The sequence below is a fragment of the Melospiza melodia genome, chromosome 4, assembly GCF_035770615.1.
Source record: "Melospiza melodia melodia isolate bMelMel2 chromosome 4, bMelMel2.pri, whole genome shotgun sequence".
Lineage (NCBI taxonomy): Eukaryota > Metazoa > Chordata > Aves > Passeriformes > Passerellidae > Melospiza > Melospiza melodia.
Window position 1 is genome coordinate 83,949,661 of NC_086197.1, and position 20,104 is coordinate 83,969,764.

General features: G+C 40.1%; 1 protein-coding gene across 5 annotated transcripts in view; it reads left to right on the forward strand.

The window, feature by feature from the left end:
• PLXNB2 (plexin B2) overlaps window positions 1-20,104 on the forward strand; it is a 252,000-nt gene that overhangs the window by 135,305 nt on the left and 96,591 nt on the right. For 3 of the 5 annotated variants that reach the window (XM_063155401.1, XM_063155403.1, XM_063155402.1), the window contains exon 4: window positions 1,595-1,661. In XM_063155401.1, the coding sequence (XP_063011471.1) occupies window positions 1,660-1,661 (2 nt within the window). In that variant the 5' untranslated portion in view covers window positions 1,595-1,659. Of the gene's footprint in view, window positions 1-1,594; window positions 1,662-5,461; window positions 5,565-8,524; window positions 8,573-20,104 lie in introns of those variants that run through there. The other 2 variants (XM_063155404.1, XM_063155405.1) reach the window with 2 other exon arrangements.

Consider the following 20,104-nt stretch of genomic DNA (forward strand, 5'->3'; position numbering starts at 1 on the left):
TCAGCCAAATACTAATTTCCATGCACCTCAGTTCTGGCATCTGCAAGGCTGGATGAGGAACCAACTGTGCAAGACGTGGCTAAATTAGTGTTCAGCAGTGCTTGCAAAAATGCTCGTAAGGAAAGAGAAAACATGGATATATAAAGCAAACTTCTCAGCAGGATCAAGTCTTGTTTCCTTGCTGACTACCTCCACCTCCTTCCTTCTTGGCTGTCAACAGGATGATAATGGTTCACATTTGTCCTTCCTTTTAACTTCGGAATTTTCTTTTCCTTTACATGTTTAAGTTGCACCAGATCTGTTTTTCCTGTTGTTGGTAAAACATAGAAAGAAATCTGCCCTTTACCTTGGTCCTACAGTCTCATTTTTTTGTCTGTCTCTTGGCTTGGCTGCTTTACTTTACACTTCCCTCCTATGACCTTCCTCAGCCCAATCCTAGACTCTCCAGTAAGGCTGTATCATGCAGCTGTGCTCTAAATATCTCACCCAGCTCTTCTCCAATCTCACAATTTTGCTGAGCATACATGCTCATCCTGTACCCAGTAAGGTTTGTTCCCTCATACAGCTTTTCTCTGCAAAGAGGTGAATGTACATAGTCTTAAAGAACATCTTCCCAAAGCAACTGCTTATAGGGTATGAACGCAGAAAATTAAATTCCATGGAACATTAGCAAAATTAGTTTGGTTTAGGACTGGACAGCCTCAAGAAACATGAAGGGAACACAAAAGTCCTGCTGATGTTTGTGTCTTACTTCCCTGGAAGCCAGTGTTATGTGAGTCTAAAAGTCATGTTCAGTTGAGATGAGATGGCTTTGGAGAAAAGGTGATGGATTTTGCCAGGTGTTCAGGCTCTCTTACCTGGGAACTGGCATGAGGTGGTCTTTTAGTACACATGTTGGGTTGTGCTGCAAACTGTTTGATTGTGCTTTGCTTGCTTTGCTGAAAGCAACTGAAAAATAACTCTGTGTAAGGAACAGAAGCATACAGCACTCACTATGTCTATTGCTTGGGATATTTATTTGAGGACAGTTGTCATCTTCACATTTATGTTGAACAATCCACATGAAACCTTGTTACCACTTTTTGGCATATACAGTGATGTTAAAAAATATTTGATGGTGTTTTATCCTTCCCTAAAGAGACAGACATTGCTTCTCTTCCATTCTTAAATGTTTGGTCAGTGGAGGTGCCGAGTACTGCCACTGGCCAGAGCATGTTCAAGCTCTAGCTAGAGGAGTACCAAGTCATACAATAACCCATCTGCAATGCTAGGCATTCTTTTGGGTAATAGATCAGTTTAGCTCTCAGTTCTTCAGTAATTAGTTGTACATCTGTGAGCAACTGTCCATCTGATTTACTGTCCTAGCAGCTATTGAAATAGGGAACATTGCCCCATTTAGCTTCAGGATGGAAAGTTATAGTGTGATAAAGTTGTGTTTAAAATGTAATAAAACTGACTGCATATAAACAAATTACAAGTTTATATTACACTATAGATGATCTTAAATCATATTTTAAAGTTCATAAATTTAATGTGATTGAACATAGCTTAATGCATATGAATCTATTTTTAATTGTTGCCTTCTTTTATTTAGTAAGAAGATTAAACTGCCCTGGAAAATAACTTGATTATAGTGAAGAAGACTTAGTGGAAAAGTGAATGTAAGTATTTCAGAGCATGTGTCAATTATTTATGTTTGCAAATCATTGACATTGGTGATACTGTAAATCGTGATAAATTGGCAGTCACTTTTATTAGGGTGAGAATGTAGGATCTGATCACTGTGCATATGTGTGTGCATGGTATAGAATATCTATTATATGGATCTATAGGCTAATATATACCCAAATTATTTTAATGGGGCCATGTGCTGTTAGTCACTTGCATGCTTAAGAACTATTTGCAGGAAAAATGACATGAAGTTGTCACTAAGCGCCCTTAAAAAGATAAAAAAACACTACTCCCATATAATACCCACAGGGATTCTTAAATTCAGTAATGCAGACATATTTTCCATTTCCAGAGGAATTCAGTCTAACTTGGAATAATGCACCCCATATATAGTAATTTTTGGTATACTTGCCCCGAAGATGTGAGATTATAGTAGAAAAAGATTGCACCATGGATTGGCAATTCAATTTAGAGTGAAATACAGCAGCTGCAAGTTCCAGGCTAAGTGCATCATTGCTCACTTGAGGTCTCTTTTTCAAACCTGGAGTCAATAGTTCTCTAACAATAAGAGCTTTGGTTCATTTTCTAGAACCTTTTGAAACTGTTACTTTGCTGGGGAATACGCCATTATTTTTCTTAAAGTAATTGCCTTCCTTAGCTGTATTTCATAATAATGTGAACCCCCTAACAGTGTGCCTGCACATGTGTATTTGCATGTATGTATTTGTGTATGAGGCAAAGCTGTGTCTCTGCAAGTCTTTCCCCAGGAGACTCTGAGTGGCTCTGATGTGCAGGGCAGCAATAGTCATGAACTTGCAGCCACCACAGATCCGTTCCAGTGGTTTTTTCATATTGCATTTTTCCCACCATCTCACCTTCCTTTTCCCAGAGCCTGACTGATGAGCTTGGAAGCAGGCAACTAAGCCTTTCCAAATGCTGAATAAAGTACAGAATTAATGACATAGATGTTAAAGAGGACAGTGATTATGTCTTAAATGTCTAACAAGCTGGGACAGTTGTAATTCTAGCCTTTCAGGTTTTACTAACTTGTCTTCAATAATTACTGGCTGACCAGTAGTACTGAAAGCAGCAGGAGCTGCATATAGCATTGCAAAGTGCTGTCTGGTTTATGTAGAGTTGTCTACTGATATAAGATTGCTTGAAATTAAGATTGTCAGATTTGACAACATTGTACCTAAATTGAAGATTTACAGATCAGGCAGTGCCTTGATTCTTTCCATTACTCATATCTGGCCCAGTTTGAAATGTATGTAGGCTTATACAAGATAAAATAAAGTCCTTTAAAGCCTTTCAATGTGTATTGAGCAAAACAATGCAGTTTGGAGTAACTTACTGAGACAACTTTAGTTGCCTCAAGATCCTAAAAATACATTTCAAATGACCCTGTTCAGGCCAGTGACACTTCCTGAACTATCCCATGTGTGTGACAAGTTTGTACATGCAGAAGTTTTTTGCCAGCTGCTTTCACATTTTTCTCACCACTCCGTTTTCAGCTGTTACTTCTGGGAAACTCGGGAAGGGTTATCTTTAGTTACCATTTTTTGTGAAATAAGCAGAACGTTGTTGGTTTCCTCTTTGTAGTTTTGAAGGGCCTATTTAGCAGGAGAGCACAACTTGAATGTCAGTTGAGCTATAAAAGATATCTGCCCAGTTAAAATGTCATTTCATGAATGTATGTGGAAACAACTAAAAGACATGAATTAGAGCTGTATTTCTGGAAGCCTAGGAGTAGAATATTGGCGATGTGATTATTAGCTGGTCCTGAAACTGGCAGAGGACTAAACACATCCTGCAGAGATGGATGCTGGCCTTTTGTCCTTCATATAAAAATAATTATCATCTCTAGTGTGTGTTATTTTTCTGATATTTTGATTCTGTGCAAATGTAGTCTGAGCTCCTAAATGTAAACCTTATTTTTGATCTGGCTCTTACAGGTATCTGAAATTAATATTAGAGATTTATCCTTCTAAACATCAGTGATTTTCAAAAATTAATTTGCCTCACATTGGCTGGGCTTTTTGCAGTAATACAACTGCAAAATCAACAAGTTTTTATGGAGAGCAGAAAATACTTTTTCATATACACTTTTAGTTTTGTATCTCAAAAGTGGCTAGGGAGATATTCAAAGACATATACAAAGACAGCATAGCTGAAGGGAGGGATCAGAGGACATCATGGGAACCAAGAGGAGCAGTGGCTTTACCTGCAACCACTAACAAACTGGAGGTAGAGCCCTGAACCTGTGAAATCCAGCTCTTATAATCATCCATTTTGAAGTGTAGCACATCTAGAAATATTTATTAAAAATTTTTGTTTAGTCAAAATTAAAAATTAAATTTGAAACTTGAGCTTGAATACATTGTAATGGTTTGGCAGAATAACTGGTAGAATGTTGGCTTTGGTTACCTGTAAAGCCAGAAGGTGGAACAAACTTGCTCTTCCTCATTCTCATCCAATGAAATTTTGGACTGACCTTTCAAATAGATGAAACACCAAGGTGGAATGTTGGATAAATCCAGTGAAATGTTAGCTTGCTGTGTTTCTTTACTTCACAAAGGGGTGAAAAGAAATGGAGAGAGTGAGGGTTTTGTTCCTCTCAAAAATAAGGAAAGGCTAGGAAAAACATAAAACGGGCTGGTGGAGATGATGAAAAGCCAATTGTGTTGAATTATGCTGATCATACATCAAAATAATCTTGAGGCAGTGACTGCAAGGAGGAGGAAGGAGGGTGTGTACCTTGGGGAATCAGGAGCAGGCACCATCAAGTAGAGCACAGGCAAGTGAGTGCACAGGATGAGGGGAAGAACACTCAGCCCTGATTAGATACCAAAATTAGGTTCTCGCTGCACATTTTGTAATCTGCGATCCCAGGAACGAGTTCTTAATGTAGCACTGAGTGTTTTTTCACTGTTCTCAGCAGTATTCCTTATGTAAAATGTGTGCACTGGCATCTTAAATAGCCTGATTCAAACACCCTTATGGAGGGTGAGGACCCCATCATGTCATGTGCTGTCACTAAGCTCTGCTAGCTGGTAGGCAGGTTCCTCCTGGAAAGTCTACAGAGATGCTTTTTAGACTTCTAGAATTATAAAATATATTCTCAAAACCAGCGTCTCCCTCTCAAAAATGTCCATCTTAGTTTCAGGATCCAGCTGGCTATTGTAAAATTAATTATTGTTTCTAAGAGCTTGGCTCCGATATGGTGAATGCTACAAATAATTCTCAGCAACATTTGAATGAGGTGTATAAAGCATAGCGGCATTCTTGATAATAAGGAGAAAAATAAATAATTAGGAGTTAGTAGTTCATTAAATAATGTCTATGCTGTGCATGAAATGCATGAGGCAGGGAAACAGAGGAAGTCTCCCATTTATAGAGACTATCATAAAGGAGTCACATAAGGAACTTTAATTCTATGTGTGACAATCAATCAGACTTAAGTCCCTCTGAGAGTCACCTCTAAGACGCTTCTTTAGATCCATAAAATTTAAGTCACCAAAACAGGTAAAAATTGTTTCATATTTTCTGCATGCTTTGGGCTGTGGGCAAGAACGTGACATTGCAAAATGGTCCCACAGAATTTCTGCCCTATGACACTGAAGCCCTAAAGGGCATGCAAGGGCTCTACACATGGGCTGCATCTGTCTTCATGCATGTGGTTTCTGGCATCTCCCAGTACCTATGTCCTGTCTTTTTTCTTTCCCTTCATCTCGGTCTCCCTGTGTTGCCTGGCTAATTTTAAGGAGAATACTTCAGCTCCAGGAGAAATTACATCTCTGCACTACCAGCATGAGTAGCCTGTGACACCAGGTCAGGCTGTAACCACCAGCAGTAACAACCACAGGAAAGCCCTGCATAACGATCTCTCCAGGGTGTGTAGAGCACACTTATTTATGTTGTTGTTTTCTCACATGCTATCAAATACAATCTTTTATTTCCCTCTAATCTGAGTTTATATTCACTAGGTCATGTAAAGGCCAAATGTCATGCCTTTGCTGCTAGATCTTTGCAATGAGAGTGCCCATGGTGAAAGTCCTGCCCTCATCCTGCCCTTATCCAGCATGGAGTCGCTGGGGGAGAGCTGGCTCCACAGGCAAGCCTTGGCTCTCCATTTTTCTCTAGCAGAAGCCTACAGGGTGACCCATCTAACAAAAGCATTGCACAGCTTTGTACATATTTCGTATCTCTAGCTGCAGATAAACTGTAATAGAGTTTTGCCCATATGTTGGCACCTTTCCCTCTTTAGAGAAATGAGGCCACGCTTTCCCAGTAGTTGCATACTTGAATATCTGAAACATTATATACTTTTCATACTTCACTGTGAGATTTGTCTTGTAAAAAACATTAGGTTAGTTATAAAAATGTGATTTATTGGAGGGTATGAGTGACCCTTCTCCCTAATCCAGTAACACCTGATTAAGTCTACAGGTTTGGCTAGAAGACCCACAGGAGAGAAGATTCTTGCAACAAAACATAGCTATTTATTTAGAGGTGTTCATTCTTCCTCCTTGAAACACAGACCCACATGTCAGTCTTCTTTCTCATGTTTCTCTGAAATTATCTCCTGGGGAATATGTAGAAAAACAAACAGTAGATTATTTTCCATTTTAGGAGAGGAATGGAGACAAATTCAACTTCAAAATACTTGGTATTTTAAATGCAAAATGTTCCTTCTTTAATTAATACTTGGCAAAGCATTTTAAAGATCAAAGTGTCAATATTAGCTAATTCTCATGACACACCTGTCAGGTAAGTAAAAATTATATCCATTTATAGCCCAGGAAGCTAAATGCTGTCTAGCATCAGCACTTTCACAGTTGCTACCTAGTTAATTTACTGAAATAAGTAGTCTAATTCTCAAAGGTTCTTCATATTCTTAGTTGTCCTAAATTATGCTTAGAACTCCAGAGTACTCACTCTTTTGAAACTGAGTGCAAGTATTTTGGTGCAGAAACATGGGTATGTATGGAAGCTGAACCTGAGGCATCCACACTTAAAAGAGTTTTTCAAAACTTAAGCAGCCCTAAAAAGCCTAGAGCTGGAACCTACATGTTGTCAGTTCCCAGGCTGGGCTCAGGTCCCTGCACTGCCCAGCTCTCATACCTTAAGGCAGTGTTGTTTCTCAGTGGAACTGAAAAACATGTGAGCTGTAGGTAGTCTTGGGAGGATCATTCTTCAAAAATGGTTTTTCTTTTTTGCAGGGGACATGTATAGAAGGAGTTTTTAGAGAGGGAGAGGGTGCTTGAAGTGGAAAGAAAAATGGTGTGTGACAGAAATTAATTCTTCTACCTCCTGCTGTTGCTTCCATTAGAGATGCAGGTTATCTTGTTATTTCTGTCATGACTCTCTCTCCTTTTGTTCCAGCATCAGCAGAGTGGTATAATTGGGCTGGAGGACAAATTTTTTGCTGCTCTATTGAGCAGCGACTGAAAGGGAGAGGAGATTTTGAACAAGTGCTGTCTCCCCTTCAGTGTGCAGTGCAACTTGTTTCCAAATGGTGTTGTAGTTGGAGTGGTGGTGATTGTCAAGTGCCTTGCTTTGTCTGTGCAAACAGTTTTTGTAACCTGTTTGCTCCATTTGGTGTGGCAATGCCCAGCCCTGAATGCAACACAAAACTTAAGGATGGCGTCACTCCATGCCAGTCTGTTCTCCCTCTTGCAGGAGCAGGTGGGAATGCACAAAACCCAGCCAAAGGCTGTCCATGAGTTGGCACTTAAAGGAGGGAAAAGGCTAGGCTACAAAAAGGGGTCTCAAGGGATTGAACAGCCTGGAGCAGGCGTGCATGGCTGAATTAGGAGTTGGAATTGTCTGGCTTTCAAATTCAGAGAACTTGTTTGCTGTCTTGGCCCTGCTCAAAGTGAGTAAATGCTACTGCTAATGACAAAGCCCAATAGAGGAGGAGTGAAGGATTAAAAACACCAAATGATGACTCACGCTCCCCTCTCCCCCTTCCCCAGTTTCAGTCCCCACTAAACCACTTTACCTCGCCAAACCCCTGGTGGCATTTTGCTTATAAATAATCATGTGTTTGAAATGTTAAAATGTGTGGGCAGGGATTAAAAGGATATGTGATGCTACAGCATTAAAACAGTGCAAACCTCTGCAAGGGAATTGTGAAGGAAAATTATTTTTGGCAAGGGCTGCTGCATCCTGGAGAGATCAAGAGAAGGCAAAAAGCAGTTTACCCAAGTCTAGCAAAGCCAAGTAGAAAATTTACTGGGTGCAGTAAAATAGGGCTGCAATCAGTTCTCTGTCATATTAAAGGTGAATCTGAAGTTTTGGGCAGATGCAAAGAGGAGATTCATTGACAAATTTCTGTCAAAGGTACCAGCCTAAACTGTTGTCCTTTTCTTACTGTAAAGGTTGATGAATACAACTGCAGTGGTTGTCACCCACACTGTAACAGGTTTCTTCCTTCTCCTAGCGTGCAATGGGAATGGTAACATAACCCTCTCAAATCAATGTGTCAACCTGTGGTATTTTACAGAATAAGCAGGTTGAGTTGCCCATTTGGGATATTATTCTATACTCTCAAAGAAGTGAGGATATTGGCATCAAGTTTCTTGTTGTGTCTGGCAACAAAAATGGAGAATTGTCCCTCCTTAGAAAAGCAAATGCATTACAGACTTAGAGGGAGCTGTTGCAAATCAGTTTTCAGCCTTGACTTTAGCATTGATTGTGCAGCTTGAGTATAATTTTTAGTGTCATTCTCAGATGCTACATTGGCTTTATCTCCATAAACCTTTGATTCCTGGACAAAGTAAGCCTTTTTATGGGACTGTTGCATTTGAGTAGGTGAAATCAGCTTCCTCACCTCACTTCTTGATTGCAGATGAGTGGACAATACCAGTGTGAACAATACTGATGTGAACAGGCACAGGTAAGGGCACTGTCCTGCTGCTCTTCTTGCTGATGATCTTGCTGCTGTTTCTTTGCCTGTACAGGGGAAGCCTCTGAATGCTATGCCTGTAGCAACAGTGCAATTACTAAAAAACAGTTTTAAGGAGGTCCCATTCATTTCATGTCTGCTTAATTTTTGAGACTCACTCTGAGCCCACAGAACCTAGGGAGCAGTGCTTTGAGCAGAACTCCTTGGGGGAGGCAGGATAGTGCTGCTCCTTCACTTTGGCTGCCTCCTGCCTTGCCCCTGCAGCCCCTGCTGCTCCCTGCTCCCTACACAGGGCCTGGCTCTCTCCCACCTGGATTGTGGACCAGGCTCCTGCAAGAGTGCATTTGAAATCTTCATGCTGCTGATCCCCTGGGTTTGGTGCCAGGGCAGCCTGGCTGCAGGTGTCTTAGGGGTCTCTTCATGGTGTGAGACTTCTGCTCCATTCCTGCAGTGCATCCTCCTGCTTTTGTCATAGCAATGATGTTGTTTAAGCAGTTGCCTTAGGTAAAACGGTCACTTTGCTAAATGAAAATGATTTGGCTAATGCAATGTTTTGTATAGAATATACCATCTCCACTGCTCTTAACCTTTGCTGTTACTTTTGTGCTAGCAAACATGAAAAAACGCACCGTGCATTCAGGATGTTACTTTTTTAATGCTAAATTTTTTATTTATATGAAATCTATTTAAAAGCCTAACTTGTGTTCTTGCTTTGTTTTTCTCCCTCCTTTAAAGCATTTAAACATATTACTTGAACCTTCATAATAATCTTTAATTAATGTTGTATTTAATATTATATTTAATTAAGGGATTTTAAAAGGATAAAAGTAAAAATTAAATACCGAGACAACTTGCTTGCCTAATAATTTTTTAGGGCTAAATTCAAGGCAAGCCTCAACTATATTTATTTCAATTAGTGTAGTGAAATTGACATTGTATTTAAAAATAACCATTCCTTTGGACAGCTGGGCAATATTCTGGTATACTGTTACTGCAGCACTCAATTTGATCAAGCTGACATGACAATATCATGAAATAATGTCAATATGCAAAAATATCTACATTTGAGGTAGGAAATTTCTCATTGCCAGTCAGTAAGCCAATGACTTTGTAAACAAAAGCCTTGTTTATCTTTGCTGGCTTTCCTTAAAATTGCATGACTTAAATTTGTTACTAGTTACCTGAATCATATCAAATTACAGTTGCTGGGAACTTACCACTTTGCAAAACACTGCAATTCTTGTTTGTACACAGACAGTGTTTCTTAAAAATGGATCTGGAAATTTCCAGACAATGAATGGACCTGCCATGGTTTTTAAAAAACATGGCTTTTAGTGCTTGAGGTCTGGGGTTGTTTTGTTTTATTTTGTTGTTTCGTTTGTTTTGTTTTGTTTTTCAACCTTGAAATTGCCAGGTCACAACTTTGGCCTTGGCATCCTCTGCATCAGTTTACACCCAAAAATCATTGGCTACTGGCCATTTGTCTCTTCAGGGTACTCAGAGAAGAGAAAAGGGTCACAATGCCATTTACATTGTAATGAGCAAAACCACAAAAACACAGAGTACAGCTGCTATCAGGGGTGGTGAGCAGATTCCTGAAGTTCTCCTGCACTTCTTACAGCCAACATCTTTGTAAAACATAAGCTGTATTATTCTTTACAGGAGACTCTGGGAAAGTTTGGTCCTGGTTCTGCAGTGGCATTGGTTGCCAGTGCATCCTCAGAAATATCCAGAAACTGAATGACTGTAGAAAGCTCTTCTTGGCTGCAAAGCCAGGAAGATCCTGAGGCTGGGACGGTTCTAGGAAAGAAATGTGGTCAACTGAGCTGATTCATTACATTTGTCAGGCTTTCCATACCCTTGTGTGAATCAGGCCACCCATCCACATGTGAATTCTTAAGCTGATTGCCTTGAAAGATGTATTTGATAGCACTTGTTTACAGTGGTCCAATCTGCAGGATATAGATTTTATCTGGGGTGTAAATATTTGCGGTGCTACCCTGACTCTGCTTTGCCAGATGTGTTTGCTTCCTGCTTGAGCTGCCCCACATGGGAATGTTCTACCTGTTTGCATGATTATAGATTTTGCCTAAAGGAGCATTATGCAAAGAAGTTGTCTCTCCTGAGGGAAGTATATGTGAGGAAGACTTTTACAGCTCGGGGACAAGCTATGCTGAGAGAAATTGTTCTTTGAAAATATGTCTTTGAAGTATATATAGGACCAGAAGAAAAAGAACAAGTAAATGATGTAGATGGGGAACGGAAACAAGAAAAAAAATATATGTAAAGGAAAATGTTCCAAATATATCTATTTTACACAACCTGAGCAAAATTGGATGTGCTAACATTATTGCAAATAAATTAGGTACCCTGAAAATAGTAATCTTATACAAAAGCAGGTGTTTATTGTCATGAAAGAAGAATGAACAGAGATAACATTTTTGCCCAGCAAGTCTGTCTGTCTTTGACAAGGTGACAGGGAGAGTTTTTTTTCTTCAGTTGCAGCAAACCTACTGAAGGTTTCTACTTCAATGGTGTCAGGATGTGTTTATACACACACCCACTCTCTTAGGTACAAGTGCACCCTAATACTTCCATCAGTGCTATGAGTATGGCTGCAACCAAACCTCAAGCCTAAGCAAGAGCTGAAAACTAAACTGGCCAGAAGTTGAAATATGGGTTATTCCTGCTAGAACAGCTCCATGACTGTCTTCTCACCAGCTTTTGCATGCCACTACCAGCCCAGATGTTAGGCAAAGTATAACATTCACCTAAGATTTTTCTTTTAAATGAATGGCAGGACAAAATGTGGAGAGAAAGGCAAGCTGCTTACTTTCATATTCATTAGATAAACCGAAACTGACCTTGTGGGAGAGTAGAGAATAAAGAAGTTTTCCCGAGTGAGGTGTTTGGCATGGTATGATCTTCCTTATGCATCTGTTAAGCAGCTGACAGGACTGCCTTGTGGCCCAGGTGCTGACTAGCAGGGGAGAGAAAAGACAAGTGGTGGGGGAGGGAGGGGACACATCCAATGTTTTGCAGCACATGATTTTGAAGCAAGCATCTCTGCAGTGATGCTTCTTGTCTTGTTCTGTACACTCCGTCACTGAAGTTGAACTGCATTTATCAACTTTGGCATTAATCTAATACATCTAACATTCATGGGCAAGGTAAATATTTGACAGCTCCTGTATGCTTAATTTGTCCCCATGCTTTCAAGATTTGCAGTATCCTTGTAAAATATTGTCATACAAATAGTGGGTGGTAGAGTTCATGCTGTTACAGTAAGTAAAGTGAGCATTTTAAGTAAATTCCCTAAGTGTATGCACATTACAGCATACAACTATGTTTTCTGGAGTGGCTGGGATTCCATTCACCAGCCCTGGAAAAGGCATAAGCATCTAAGAGATGGAAATTAGTACAAATTGATCTCATAAGAGCAAATTTTATTTAAATTCTTGTCTGTCAGTGAGTGGTCTTGATGATTTTGTTCATGACAAGTTTGCTTTCATTAAGGGGTAAAATGCGCAGTATAATACCTATATAAAGAGCATGTTAAGCTGTTAAACGCTGATTCCACAACTAATCCAAGATTTTCTAGCTTTTGCTTTAATTTGAAGTCTGCTTGTCAGTCTTCATCTTTATTCATGGTAAATAAAACCTCTTCCCTGAAGGGATCAAGGTAAAACCATAGTATTATGTCTATTGCAATCAGCGATTTTGTAGGGATCTTGTTAAAGTTCAAGTTCTTTCCTTGCAATTGAGCAGAAATACCAATGTATGCCAGAAAAATGCTTGATCCACTGTTAAAAGGGATCAAGAAAGCTTAAAATACAGGGAAGCTGCTCAAGGCAAGTGTCAGCACCCTTTGGAAGAGGAGCTAAAGATAAAATGATAAACACCAAAGATTGTACCTGGATCTTTCCCTCAGCCCTTCCTCCAGTCAACAGTTGTTGGACCTGTAGTTATTTGAAAACGAGGGACTTTATAGCCTGGGAAAGCACAGAGAATTCACTCAGTGAGTGGATAGCAAAGAAAAATTAGGGACTCAGATGCTCTAAGGAAGGAGAGAAATGTATATTGAGGAAATATTTGTGCATCACACAAATGGATACTTGCAGTTCACATTGCACAACCCTTTGTATGTCCATTATCAATGGGATTGTGAGAACCTGAATATGCTGAAGAAACCAAGCCTCCATGAATATCCTGTCACCAGGTCACCTTCCAGAGTGATGAGCATCAGGCATTAGTACAGAGGCAGCAGGCCAAGTGCTGCCCACGGTCATAAGCAACAGGCTGCACACCAGATTCTGTGAGAGGGGGTGGAGTAAACCCCTGAAGTGATTAGTGCTGTACCAGCCCAGAAGGGTTTTGTGGAAAGAAAAGCAGATCTGACTGAAAAACTCCATGCTTATTCAGGAGGAGGCAGCTTTTCATAATGTCATTCAGTATTCCATGATCTAATAGATGATGATGTGGGGAGGACAAACGAAGTCCATTGTAACAGGAGTAAGAAAGCCACATAAGAACAAAAAGAATATAATTTTGGGGAAAGAAACTGCCCTACGCAAGTGGCTGAGCATCAAGCTATGTGGGATTAACTGATCTCCAAGCTCATTTAGGCACAAAAGAGTCTGGTGAAATCTGATAATGAGCTCTGTCTGAAACATGCTGCCTTAATGGCAAAACATTGATTGATTCTCATTTAGTATTTTTTCTGGACTGTGACATATCTGACATGGCCCAGATTTTTAATTTTGGTGTCTCTTCTTGATGGTTCATTTTTATGTGTATGGCCCCTATAACATAGGAGTTTTGTCAGGTAGGAGTGAAAGACCATCCAACAGGTTTTTCAGCTATATATTGAGATCATACATTACATGACATAAGTGCTGCTTTCGTGTTTGCACAAATGTAGTTTCCTTTTGTTGGAAGTGCAGTAAGAGAGTAGAACTGCCGTAAGGACCAACAGATGATGTAAAGTAATTGGCAAAAAAATAAATTACTCCAATACTTAGGAATTTTTGTGTTAACTCTTTTCATAAAATAGGGAAATACAATGCTCTAAAAAGTAAATGTTGCATTCTGGTTATGTAGTGATCTGTTGCTGATCTACAGTGCTTCATTATTAAAGTAATCTGTCTCTTTTTATCTGCTTAATTATCCATTTTCCTCTGTCCTGACTGTAAGAATCTGGATTTTTGCAGTACTAAGGTTGAGGATTTACCCTGTGCCAAATAGTGATCCATCCACAGAGACAGGGATAGAAATTCTTGGGTTTATTCCATGGTTATTGGTTTAGAATTGGGACTATGAAAACTGCTCTTCTTTCCTAAAGACCACTCAGTTCTAAGAATAACTCTTTTTCTGAAATCTTCCCTATGAAAGGATGTTCATGTGCTAATTACACATAATATCCCTGTTGCTTTTGCTTGGGTGTCATTTCTTTGTCCTGCTTTGGTTCCCTCTGAATTTTGAGCAGAGCTCTCAGGGGATAAGCGTACTGGAGATCACCATGGCAACACTCTGAAAAATGCACACTGCAGGCGCCAGGATTTGCTGCTGCGTCCCTGAGAGAGCTCTGCTGATCTGTGGACTTGCAGACTTACTCAGGAGTAAGAGAGGAGGAGTCAGTGTCTGAGAGCTGCTCGTACAGTGCCTATTAAAAATGTTTCCTATGTAAATTGAGCAACTCTGGATATTGTTTGCTGATGCACAGCACTAACATCCAGCATTTTCATAGCCTACTGCTGAGATTTCCCTTAGCAGACTGCAAAACCTTCTTTTTTTATTCCACTTAATTCTCATATTAGGCTCTTAGGTCTTAGCTCTCCACATTTTCAGTCAGGACTAATGTGAGACCCATTGCAAAGGCAAAGTTGTTATCTTGATAAAAGATGGTTGTTTTGATAAACATGTCATAAAGATTATAATGCAGAATTTGAAAGAGAAGAGAGCTTGTATCCCTGCTGTTTCTAAAATGAAAGGTAAGGAAAAAACCAAACATTCAAGGAAGAATTATTTTATAGATGAGTGTTTCATGGCAGTGGCTAGGAGAGAATGGCTTCTCTCTAGCCGTAGGAAATTACTGGATAAAAGTGTATTGCCTTCCAAGACAAGAATTAGAGGCTGTAGGTTGTATTCTGACAGTGTAAGTGTGGCATTGGAGTTGTGTTTTGTATTACTGAAGTAAGAAGTGCACCACATCCCAGTACCTGGATGGCACTACACTTCAAGTTATTGCATGGGGAGCGCTAAGCCCGTGAGAACAAAAATTCATGAACAAGCAGGATGCAGAGCAGGGATACTCAAACTGGTTGGCAAGGAATGTTTAGGAGAGAAACGTATTTAAAACTTTCATTTATAGGGGTTTTCCAGTCCCATTTGTGGATGCATAGAGGTCAGTACCTCTGTTAAACTGAGGGGAGCTCATATACCCACTCTGAAAATGGGTTACACATTTTCTGTTCATCACTGGGAAAAATGCACAAGGTGTTCCTGCACCAGGAGCCAGATCACCCACACAATCAGTGCCCTGAAGTCAGCTTTCCTTCAGTCTGTTCCTGTGAATGTAGAAGTGTTTCTTTTACAGCTCTGAATCAAAGAGCTCCACTTCAGGCTAAGGCATCAGGTAGCAAAGCATCAGAGGGGGGTGCAGATGCTTTTAACAGCCCTAATTGAAATTTCTCAATTCCAAAAAAAATGTTCCCACTACAGAGCTACAGTGCAAATACCACAGCCACGTGCTCCTGTGCTCTGCTCCCACAGCCAAGGGTGTGTGTTTCTTTTTGAGTGTAGGTGGCCCTGGCATCTAAGTGCAGAGACCTCCACTGCTGTGTTCGAGTGCTTGATATCTGGATTGTGTTTCTACTGGAGATAAGTATAATAATGTTTAGTCTGTGCTCCCCAGACAGGCTTGAGCTTGAGAAAAAGAGCAAAGCTGTGGAGTGCTGACAAGGTCAAAGTAAATCATATTCTGTGAAATCCATATTTTTGGGGAATTTGGAGGGTAACAAAAGACAAAACTAATGGTATACATAGTCAGAAGCTACAAGAATGGTACTTTGGTAGTCACAAATGTGTCTTAGGAATGCTAATTTTTTGTTATTAGAGGGCTCAGAATGGCTTTTTTTCAACATGTAACTGTTAACATTGAATTGGTCAATTTCTTTCTAAGGGAAATTAATTAAATTAACTCTGAAAGAAAAAGTTGTATTTTAAGTGATGCCATATATTTTAATCCATTTTTAGAGAGTAGAGCTTCAGCCAATCGAGAGGTGTTGAAACATTCCTGTAAATGGTGACAGAGTCCAGCAGTCTTTAAGACTGACTAAAGAAATAGTTCAAGAGTTATTTTAATTTCCTGTTTGTCTATTTAAATGCAATATTTAAAAAACAGGACTGAAAAGCATATTTGTGCATTTTGGAAGAGTCACATTCCCAAGATTTCATCAAGATAAAAATTTTTTAAACTTAGTGTTTAAAAAAAGCACTTACTGGGGATGATGTGGCTATAAGCAACCCCTGAACACCAAATGCAGTTGACAGGGATGCTATAAGTAAAAAAATCTTGTACCTGCATCCTGTCTTTAACTGTAACTCTAAGAGGAAAATGTGGAGGTTATGTGGGTCACCACTCCGCCAGAATATTTAGTGTAAACAGGATAAAACAACTGGGAGCTCACGGAATCTCAGTATGAACAAAGTTTTAAGAAATGCTGACTTCCTACTACAACTTCTAGCATCAGCATTAATTGAACCCGGTGTACTTATCTTCCTTTGCCCTTCTCACTAAAATTAGATTGCATACATTTTTGCACAAGTTAATGGCACAGTTATTTACTGCTTACCTCTACTAGGCAGAAAAAAAGCCAGTAGAAAACCAGCGGGCTCATTTCATGTCTAAAACACAATTCTTAGAATAATGGTGAGACTGTGGATACTTTCAAGTTTCTCATGGATGAGAAAGTGAGATGTTTAGCTCAGAGAGGCTTCTGATTCCTTTCCTGTGCTGATATGTATAGCTCTCTCAACATGTGCAATCCGTGATTCTGTCAGTTCCTGAGGGCAGAGAAAGGAGGTCAAAAAGGTCTGCAGAGCCTTTCCCAGAAAAGCATGTTTTTGTGCTAACCAAGATTAATACCCAGTATTGCCTGTTGCAAGTCTGTTTGCTCCTAAAAATGTAAATGTCTTATCCTTGAGGTTCTTGCACTAACTTATTATTTGAATATGTCTTGACTTTGATGTGGAAAAGCAATTTCTGCCATGCATAAAGTGTTATTGAGAAAAATACATTTTACTGCTCATATTGTATAAAAATTCTTCAATTCAACCCTGTTTCACTACCTCAGCCCTGTTGTTTCTAATGTTTCTTTAACCTAGAAAATCCAGGCCTTGAAGAGAATGATGCAGTAGGCAACACTTTTAATCAGTAGAGGAAATATGAAACAGCAGGGAATTAATTTCCAGCTGCGCAAACAAGGAAAAAAAAAGGAAAAATGAAAGCTGGTAGTTTTAAAAACTTCTTTCTCCTTAGATTGGTCTTACACATGGGGCTCTTAAGGTGCCACAGTTTCATACTTACCAATAATTGTTTCCTAATTCTGCTCCATTTCTGCAGTAGTATAAGATGTTGAGCTCCATGCAGACAGTCAATTTTCAAGATCCCATGTGGACAACAGAAGCCAGTGTGCTGTTAGTAATCTGCTAAAAGGATAGTTTTCCTCTTGTATCAATGTTTAATTGTGTGGAATCTCAAATCTTAATGGTGCCTGCATGGCTTAAATACCATTAGCATCGAGGTGTGCCAGTGGAGGTGGGAGGGCCATTCCTTTGAACAGGAAGCTAGCTTCTCTTAATTAGTCCAGATCATTGCTGAGTGGGGGAAAAAGAACTTTACCAAAATCATTTCAGGAGTAGAACTGGACACTTTCTTGTAGTAGCTGTTCATTTATACTGGGGTGTTATTAAATGGCATGGAAATGGAGTGTGTGTTTGGGGAAGGCTTGTGCTGAGGGTGTTTCAAAAGGGACAAGGGACATGGCATTTGCTAGTCGTCATGAGCAAGCTGGGTTTGCCAATGTATTGACCTTGGGCTGTCTGTCTGTGTTCTGGATCCCACTTGGGCCCTTGGGTCTTATCACAAGATAAAAATAGTGGTTTTCTGAAGGTGCCTAGCCCAGGGACAGAGTGAAGGCCAGCATCCTTCAGCACAGAGCTGAAGCCAGGGGTGCAACAGCTTCCAGCTTTTCTTTTCCTTTTTTTTTTCCCCACAGCATGGGGTACAAAAAATGAAAAATCTTACATATTTGTGCTCAGTGTACAAGGAAGGTCATTAGAGGGGGCTTGCCCTTGGAGGCAATGAAAGCATAGGGTCAGTGAGTGGTTTTTTGGATAGCCAAGGGTGGGAAAGACAAGTGGAGCATCTGTGCTCTGGGTCAGGGAGGTTATTGGAAACAAGGAAACAGCATTCAAAATGCAGCTTACCTGGAGTTCTGTGTCCAGCTCTGAGGTTTACAGTACAGACATGGAACCATTAGGACAGGTCCAGAGGAGGGCCACAGAAATGGTCAGAGGACTGGAAAGACAGGCTGATGAAGTTGGGACTGTTCAGCCTGAAGGAGAGAAGGCTCCAGGGCCATTTTATCAAGAGGGGTCATAAGAAAGACAGAGAAAAACATTTTATCATGGCCTGTAGTGACAGGACAAGGGGAAACAGTTTTAAAGTGAAAGAAGGTAGGTTTAGATTGGGTATATGAAAAAGAGATCTTTTCCTGGGAGTGGTGAGGCTGAAACAGGTTGCCCAGAGGAGCTGTGGATCCTCCATCCCTGGAAGAGCTCTAGACCATGCTGAATGAGGCTTTGAGCAGCATGGTCCATTGGATCATGTCTCCACCCATGGCAGGAGGAATGGACTAGGTGGTCTTCGAAGCTCCCTTCCAACCCAGACCAATCAGTGATTTCATAAATCTGGCGTCCTGTCAAAATAAAAAGCATTAGAAGAGATTTTTAGCACTGCCAGGTTTAGTATAAAAGTTTCAATGCAATTAGGCAAGCTTTAAAAGGCTTTTGAAGAATGACTTACCAGAGTAGGCTAAACTAATACTCAGACCCTTTCAGACATGCCAGGAACAAAAAGCTCAGTGTAGGGCCAACTGGTGGCTGGGATTTGAAAGGGTGCTCAGATAGGATGGGGGCCTTACAAACATTTCATTCATTCTTGCTGCATCCTGTTCCCTCTGGAAGAGGTCAGGGGTTTTTTGCAGTGAAGTCCTTTGGGTGGCTGGGACAGGGAAGCACTGGCACAGGCCTGCTTGAAAACCTCAGTGGGAAGTGACCATGTGATAGATCTCGTGTCTATACAGAAAAAAAAGGTTAGTTAGCATACACAAAAATAAATGTATCCAGCATTGCGCAGAAGACCTAAGACCCTTACTTCCCTCTGCTGTTCACTGGGCTCTGTTATCAAGGCTTCACTATGCAGGAATATCATTTTGCAAGTAATGGTCAAGTCCCAATTAAGAAGTGACTTATTTCTATGTTATCAATGCTGTTTTATTCATGTTTTATTTATTATTCACTGTCCTCTTTCTTCTTACCCTGTTTTCCATTAAGAAACTAGAATAACTTAGAGACAAATAACTTAGAGATAGTGAAAAACATCTGAAATCCTTCCATAAGAAATGGTATTTGACAATTCCCCAGTATGAAAAAGAAGCTGTGAAAGTAGCACAGTCCTGATTCCTTATTTACCTATTTGTTGTTCAAATAAACAGGACCCAGCTAAGATATAGACAATTAGGGATAGAAGGGAGCAGGTTAGAAAGCTGTTTATTTCCAGGCATCTTTTTGAAAGAAGCAGCCTTGCACGAGACCTCACAAATGTCACCTGCTGTGGTGTGAAGGGAGCTCCATACATTTGGTTCCTTCATAGCTGGATGTAGTACAGTCCTAAACTCTTGAAAGCTTCCAGTCATTAAATTTGCTAAATGACATAAAGCTTTTTTCAACAAATGGTACTCCTGCTTCAGTTAGCTGGCCAGCATCCAACCCTAATAATTGCCTTCTGCCTATCTAAATTGCTCTGTTTATTTAATTGGACAAGGTCATATGTCAAAAGATGTGTTGGATAGGGTTGGTGATGCTAGGACAATAGGTATTATGTCACCCAATTCATTCAGCATGGATCATAGGGATTTTGTGCAAATCACTCTGAAGCTTGCAAAGGACTTCATAAATCAAATAGCAGTTCCAGTTAGTTGAAATAAAGCATTATTAATAAAAGGGCTGATCCCTGTCAGGCTACCTAGATCCCTGTGGGAATTTTATATTAATATTGATATAGGACTCGACAATGTGTAAGAGAGTCCTGACTTGTACTAGAAATGAAGTCTCTCCACATGCATCTACAACAGGTTTGTGGCCATCCCATAGGGACGCAGTGATGGAGGGGTAAAGGACCATTGATTCATCTAGACAAAGGTGGTTGGCTCTTTCAAGAGTTTTTTTCCTCTCACACTT